This window comes from Haliaeetus albicilla, chromosome 18 (assembly GCF_947461875.1).
Source record: "Haliaeetus albicilla chromosome 18, bHalAlb1.1, whole genome shotgun sequence".
NCBI classification, from domain to species: domain Eukaryota; kingdom Metazoa; phylum Chordata; class Aves; order Accipitriformes; family Accipitridae; genus Haliaeetus; species Haliaeetus albicilla.
Window position 1 is genome coordinate 1,515,998 of NC_091500.1, and position 6,777 is coordinate 1,522,774.

General features: G+C 60.0%; 1 protein-coding gene across 2 annotated transcripts; it reads left to right on the plus strand.

The window, feature by feature from the left end:
• The first annotated feature begins 2,219 nt into the window (after nt 1-2,219).
• LOC138689664 (uncharacterized) lies at nt 2,220-6,166 on the plus strand. Of its 2 annotated transcripts, XM_069805466.1 has the most exons (7): nt 2,220-2,507; nt 2,876-2,980; nt 3,088-3,279; nt 3,566-3,617; nt 3,737-3,791; nt 4,269-5,288; nt 5,901-6,166. In XM_069805466.1, the coding sequence occupies exons 2-7, from the start codon at nt 2,927-2,929 to the stop codon at nt 6,118-6,120; spliced, it is 1,593 nt and encodes a 530-aa protein (XP_069661567.1). In that variant the 5' UTR covers nt 2,220-2,507; nt 2,876-2,926; the 3' UTR covers nt 6,121-6,166. The 2 variants fall into 2 exon arrangements, with proteins under 2 accessions (XP_069661567.1, XP_069661568.1); XM_069805467.1 differs by lacking the exon at nt 2,220-2,507 and having other exon boundaries at nt 2,732-2,980; nt 4,269-5,311; nt 5,759-6,166.
• The last annotated feature ends 611 nt before the right edge of the window (nt 6,167-6,777 follow it).

The following is a 6,777-nucleotide window of genomic DNA, read 5'->3' on the forward strand; positions in this document are numbered from 1 at the left end:
TGTTGAGGACCTCAGCCTGCTCCAGGTCAGTTGTCACCAGACCCCCTGTCTCATTTATCGGGGGGGTACCATTTCTTTTGTCTTCATTTTCTGACTAACATACCTATAGAAGCCCTTCTTATTATTCTTCACATCCCTTGCCAAATTTTGGTCCAGCTGTGCCTTAGCCTTCCTGATCCCATCCCTGGGCAGTATCCCCACATACTTACTACGATGCATGTCCCTGCTTCCACTGCCTATGCATCTTTTGACCAGGAGACCCCTACTCAGCCATGCTGGTCTCCTGCCTTGTTGCCTGATTCCTTGCACATGGCAATCAGTAGTTCTTGTGCTCTAAGAAAAATGTCTTTAAAGAGCTGCCAGCTCTCTTCTGCTTCTTTATCCCTGAGGGCAGTTTCCCAGGGGGTCCCATCCACCAGTTCCTTAAACGACCGAAAGTTCACTTTCCTCAGGTTTTGGGTTTTGACTATACTTTTCGCCTGACCTATATCCTTCCAGATCATGAATTCCACCAGGGCTTGATCACTGCAGCACAGGCTGCCACTGATCTTGACCTCTCCAATAAGTTCCTCTGTGTTGGTGAGGCACAGGTCCAGTAACACGTCTCCTCTGGTTGGCCTTTCTATACCCTGGGTTAGGAAGTTATCCTTAATGCACACCAAGAGTCTACTAGACTGCTTGAAGCTTTCTGGGCCACTTTTCCAGCAGATGTCCAGGAGAAGTCCCCTAGAAGGATCAGGTGAAGGGAAGCAAGAGTTGGGGCTGCAGCACTGGGGCCTTGGGTGCATTTCCAAAATGGTCGTTGGAGGGACATTCAGAAACAAGGATGAAGCAGGGACCTGGGATGGATCAGCTGGGGACATGCTAGCCCTGCCTAGGGTCGGGATGAGGCACAGAGCAGCCCCAATGTCTGTCCCCCTTGCCAGCACTGTCCCTGACACCCTTATAGCCCTGGAAGTCACTGCCCCCTGCTCATTATCTCGGGGGTGCTTTAAGGATGCTACTATTTTAATCGGTCAATAAAGGTTGAGTTTCACTGGTGGGTTCTCTGCCAAGGTCTCACGTTAGTGGGGAGACTGCCTGTCACTGGCTGCTGTTCAAGACAAGCCCCTTCCTCCTTCCCTCCATCTGCCCCGCTGCTTCCCAGTTGCAGTCTCTTTTCCCGCTGCCTCTCCCCAGTGTCCGTACCCTGGGAGCGCGGCAGTGTGTGGCACAGAAAAGCCCTGTCAGCCTCTGCTGCCCCTTGAGCTCCTGTGCAGGTACCAGAGCTCTGTCCCAGGTGAGATCGCCCACAGTGACATCGTGTCGACACACAATGGCTGCCACAGCCCCCCCAGGGCCCATGGACCCTGCATCCCCAAGCAGGGACATTTGTCAGCACAGTGAGGACAAGCCCAATACATTGGCCCATGGAGAAGACCATGGTGAAAGAGGTTGTCTCCCTGCAGCCCACAGAGGACCATGTCAGAGCAGATATCCACACCGCAGCCCATGGAGGACCCCACACTGCAGCAGGTGGATGTGCCTTGAAGGATGCTGCTGCCCGTGGACGGGACCCCATGGTGGAGCCATTTTCTGTCAGGAACTGCAGCCCTTGGGAAAAACCCATGCTGGAGCAGTGTGAGGAGGGCTGTATCCCTTTGGTGGAGCCCCAAGCTGGAGTAGGAGAACAGCGGCACAAAGTGTTATGGACTGACTGCAACCCCTACTCTGCACCCCTCTTTGCCCCTTGGGGGAGAGGAGGCCAAAGAGTTGGGAATGGAGGAGCCAAGTTGAACCTAAGAAGAAGACAGAGTGGGGGGAAGGTTTTTACTTTTACAAAAGTTTTTACTTTTGTTTTTGTTTTACTATCCTACCTTATTTTTAATTGGCAATAAATTAAACTAATCTTCCCCAAGTTGAGTCTGTTTTGCCTATGATGGTAGTTAGTGAGTTAGGTAGTTAGTTAGGCAGTTAGAATCATACCATCACAGAATGGTTTGGGTTGGAAGGGACTTTTGAAGATCATCTAGACCGACACCCATACCATGCACAGGGACATCTTCTACTAGATCAGGTTGCTCAAAGCCTTGTCCGAGCTGACCTTGAACATCCCCAGGGATGGGGCATTCCTGGTCCAAATTGAAAACCAAAGTGTGGAGGAGCATCCAGAGCGAGCAGGGCCAGCTGGGGACAGCACAGAGCTTGGCACCCAAGGGCACCATGTAAGCGGACCGGCCATTGCCACCCAATGTCCGGTTTAGGGTCAATGCACTCTTCCAGGCCAAGGCGATGGAAGCCTAGAAAGCACCGGCAAGAAAAGTCACCATGACAGCTCCTAAGTGTGGATGGGAATTTTGCAGAGAAACCCTTGAGGCGAGTTCACCTAACCTACTCCCCACCCTTCCCTCTCAGGTTTTCCTGCCTCCCTGCAGCCACACAACCACCCCGACGGGGTGTCCCGGGGCCCTGGCCGGGATCCCTGGTGCAACAGAGAGGAGGAGGGACCATCACGGTGTCCCTGGCTGGTGAGAACCCGTCAGTCCCCGGGGACGGGAGTGGGGGGCTGCTGCCAGGGCCACCAGCAGGTCCCCCCGGGGTGCCAGAGCAGCCCTGGTGCTACCAGGACCAGGTAGCCATTGCAGTGGCCCATCCCGGCCGAGGGGTGGAGGTGGGTGGCCCAGAGGGACCTTCCCTGCCCACTCTCCCGCAGGCCCTGGGCTACGTCCTGGGGTGTGCCGCCCCTCCGAACCCTGACACAGGGGCTCTCTGGGGTGGCTGCTCCCCGATGGCTTCACAATCTCCCACGCCAGCTCAGCCCTGGGTTGACGTGGCAGCCACTGTGTGTCTACACGATGTCACCACGGCATCACAAAGGTGGTCCCCCTCTTAACAGGTTGCGGGGAGGCTCGGGTGTCACTTTGACTGCACGCGAGCCAGCGAGCAGATGGGCAAGCGTGTGGAAAACACAGCAGAGATGGGAGGAGAAGCAAACCAGCAGGTAGGAGCGGGGTGCTTTGGCGTCCCCCCAACCTCTCCTCCCCGGGTTTCTCGGCCTCCCCACAAAGGGGCCCTCCTGACGCCTTTGCACATCCCCTGGTCATGCAGAACCGCTGGAGGAGATGCTGGCGATCCCTGCGCGAGATGGAGGAGTGGAAGCTGACGGTGCTGCTCTTCCTCTCCAGCCTGAGCCTCTGGGGCCTCTGCACACTCGTGCTGCCCTGCACCCCCAGCCTGGTGACCATCCTGGGTCTGGGCATCTTCATGACCTGGTGGCCCAACATCAAGGCCAAGGTCAAGGTAGGCGTCCGTCTTGGCATCGCCCCAAACGCTCCCTGGGCAGGGGCTAGCCCGGGGCAGAGCCCATCCCCGGGGATTTTTGGGAGGGAGCGGTGAACAGCGGCCATTGCCCACCCAGGCAGGCCCCTGCTCCGCTGCCACCGAGCCACCTCCGCTCAGGCACCGGGCTCGGGGCCAGGGACGCTCCTGTCCCTGAAACTCCGGTTACCCTTCCAAGGGTCCTCGTCTGCCAGGCAGGGGAGGGGAGACACCTCATGCTAACCAGGGGCTTGCTTTCTGGGGGCAGGGGACCTTTGCGGGGAAGAGACGTCGCAGCAGCAGGAGGAAGGACCCGATAGGTGAGCAGCCCCGTCCCAGAGCTGCGCCGGGCTCCGCAGCGGCTCCCGGCCGAGAGACGCCGTTGCACCCCGCGAGAGATGGCTGCCCTCACTCACTCTCCCTCTGTCTCTTCCCCCAGGATCATCCGTCCCCTGGGAAGGCGTGGAGAGCTCTGCCGAGAGCCTGAAGGCAAGGTAAGTGGAGCGCCTCCCTTCAGGGGGGCAGTCCCCTCCGGGAGCCCCTGGCTGGGGAACCCCACTGGTGGGTCCCTCTGCCCCTTTGACCCCAGGAGGCTGCGGGTGGGCGAGAGCAGGATCCAGCAGAGAGCCAGGGCCCGGGCTCAGCCCCAGGAAGGGAAAGGGCTCGAGGAGCGAGGGAAGGGAGGGATGGCTCGGGGAGGGCAGGTTTCCAGGCCAATGCCCTCTGCTGACACCCGCCACATACCCCCCCCTACAGAGCCCACCGGTGGCCCCGGCACCCCTCTCTGTCCTCAGCCCCTGGCCTGGGCTGGCCCCATGTTCCCGAGACCCCAGCTTCGCCCCCAGCATCCCAGAGCTGGCAGGGCTGGCTGCGGGCAGCTGGGAGATCGCCCAGGAGAAGGCAGAGAGAGGGAGCCGGGTGGGTCCTGTCCCACAGCAGCCCCACAGTCCTGCCGGTATGTCCCCCCACAGGTCGGGGAACCCCCATGGAGGAGAATGGTGGGAAAGCAGCTACGGCAAGGAAGCAGCCTCTGCAAGGGAGATCCCCTCGGACACCGGAGACGTGGGTCGACGTGGAAATTCCAGTGCTGCCAGCAGATCAGGGAGCCAGCCCTCCGTCGCCAACATGAAGGAGCTCGCCAGATCCCTGATGGAGTCCCTGAACATCACCCAAATCTGCCGCAACCTGCTGCAAAAGCTGAACATAGCTCGGGATAGCAGCGCTCCAGTCCTGTGCGGAGCCATGTGGGAAGAATATCCCGTCTGCCTGCAGTGCCGTCGATGCCTCACCGGCAGCTGCCCGCACTGCAGCCAGCCCGCGGCAGAACAGGACCTGCCCACGCTGGCCGTCACCCTCTGCACTGTGGACATGCTGGTGCACGAGGAGGACCTCCAGCTGGAACTGGGGCTGGGCTTTGAGCTGGCCATCAATGGGGAGCTGCTCTACACGTGGGAGATAACCCAGCGGCTCCCCAAAATCGCCCCTGAGAGATGCTGCGAGGAGTGCAGCGCGCCTCTGCCCAGGAGCCCCGGGGACAGCAAGGGCTTGCGGGCATCATTCCCTGTCTCCAGATCCCCGGGAACACCAGCGGGACAGATGAGGCTGGGCAGGCAGGACGCGAGGGCTGCTCCTGCAAGGCAGGCCGGGGCAAAAGGCGGCGATACCAGCAGTGCCGACCTGCAGCCAGCCAGGCGGGGGGAGTCTGTCCCCACCGTGGTCCCCACGTGGCCCCTGCCCCCATGGGCACAGCCTCCCCCTCCCATGGCCCTGGAGCGGCTGCGGAGAGTCGGGCTGGAGCCCCTGCCCTTGGTGGGCTACAAGGGCCTGCAGCAGGGGGTCACGCTGCAGCGCATCCGGGAGTCCTGGTGCAAAGTGAAGAGCAGCGTGCGAGAAAGCTTGGAACCCAAGGGCACCACGGAAGCGGACCCGAAGCTGCCGTTCCACCTCCGGTTTCAGGTCGACGCGCTCTTCCACGCCATGGCGATGGAGGCGTGAGGAGCACCGGCAAGAAAAGGTGGGACGGGGAGGAGCGTGGGCAGGGCGAGCGCAGGACGGGAGGACGGGGACGGGTCTGGGCTGTCTTGTGCAGCCGTGGAAGCTGTGCTGTTCAGGAGGCGTTTCTGTGGGACGACATCGTGTGGTCTGGGAGCGTGGGGGCGGCGGGGAGAGATGCGATGGCCTCTCGCTGAGTTTTGGTGTGGACACGGCTGGGAAGGAAAGCACGCGGAGAGGCAGGGTCCGGCTCAGAGCCGGAAAGAGGCCGGGGGAGGTGGGGATCCTGCGGGGCTTGCGGAGGGCAAGGGTTAATGCCGGGGATGCGCAGGAGATGCCCCTTTGCTCAAAGACCCCGTTTGGAGCCCAGGGCACCCCTCTGCCCCCAGCCTGGGCCTCTGCGGGGGGGAACCTGCTCGAGGACGAATGGAGCCCTGGGGTCCCTCCTCAACCCCGTTCTCTCTTCCAGGGCAGGCCAGAAGAGACTACCTGCTGGGCAGCACCCCCAGCCGATGGGGAGAAGTGACTGGGGCTTCCCTGCCCAGCAGCAGCCCCTCTCGGTCCCCGTCATCCCCAAGACATCGCTGTCTGCCTGCTGCCGTCCTGCCCAGAGGGGAAGGCAGGGCCGTGCCTGCTCTGCTCCCCGTGCAGCTGAGGGACCAGGCTGCCAGCCAGGGCAGGGACACTGGGGAGAGGCAGCGGGAAAAGAGGCTGCCACTGGGAAGCTGCGGGGAAGACGGAGGGAAGGAGGAAGGGGCTCGTCTTGAGAAGCAGCCAGCGACACGTGGTCTCCCCACTAACACGAGGCCTCTGCAGAGAAGCCAGCAGTGAAACCCAACCTTTATTGACCGATTAAAAGAGTAGCATCCTTAAAACATGCCCAAGAGCTCTTCCTTTATTGCATGAATGGGGGTAGGGTAGGGTGTCAGGGACAGTGCTGGCAAGGGAGACGGACATTGGGGCCACTCTGTGCCTCATCCCCACCCTACGGGGGGCGGGCACGTCCCCAGCTGATCCATCCCAGGTCCCTGCTTCACCCTTGTTCCTGAAGTCCCTCCAAGGAGCCTTTCGGGAGCGCTCCCATGGCCCCGGCCCCAGCTCTCCCTCCCTTTCCCCTGGGGCCAGGGGCTGAGCTCCCTGGGAGGGCTCCGAGAGTCCCAGCCTGGGTGTCCAGGTGAGGGATGCACAGCCTCGGGATCAACGCTGTCCTCTGATAGCATATTTCTATACATTCTGTATGATATGCCTAAATATTTTGATGGTTTTAATATTTTGTACCAGCCATGGAAACTGGTTTGCTGCTAGGTGACTGTAAAAGTGAGATTTGGTAAATAATTATTAGAAATCTTATACTAACACTATGATTGAAACAATAGACAAAAGTATAGCCAAGCAATTAACTAATAGAGGTAGTTACTCCTAAGTTTTGCAGTTCTTTGCTCTTATGACTAGATGTTCCTGTGCGCTAGGTGAGAACAATGTTGAAAC

Bases quoted from the DNA above. Each gene is read 5' to 3' on its own strand.
- LOC138689664 (XM_069805466.1), top strand. From the start codon at position 2,927: ATGGGCAAGCGTGTGGAAAACACAGCAGAGATGGGAGGAGAAGCAAAC. The intron at 3,792-4,268 runs GTAAGTGGAGCG...GTCCCCCCACAG, and splicing joins GCCGAGAGCCTGAAGGCAAG to GTCGGGGAACCCCCATGGAG. The intron at 5,289-5,900 runs GTGAGGAGCACC...CGTCCTGCCCAG, and splicing joins CACGCCATGGCGATGGAGGC to AGGGGAAGGCAGGGCCGTGC.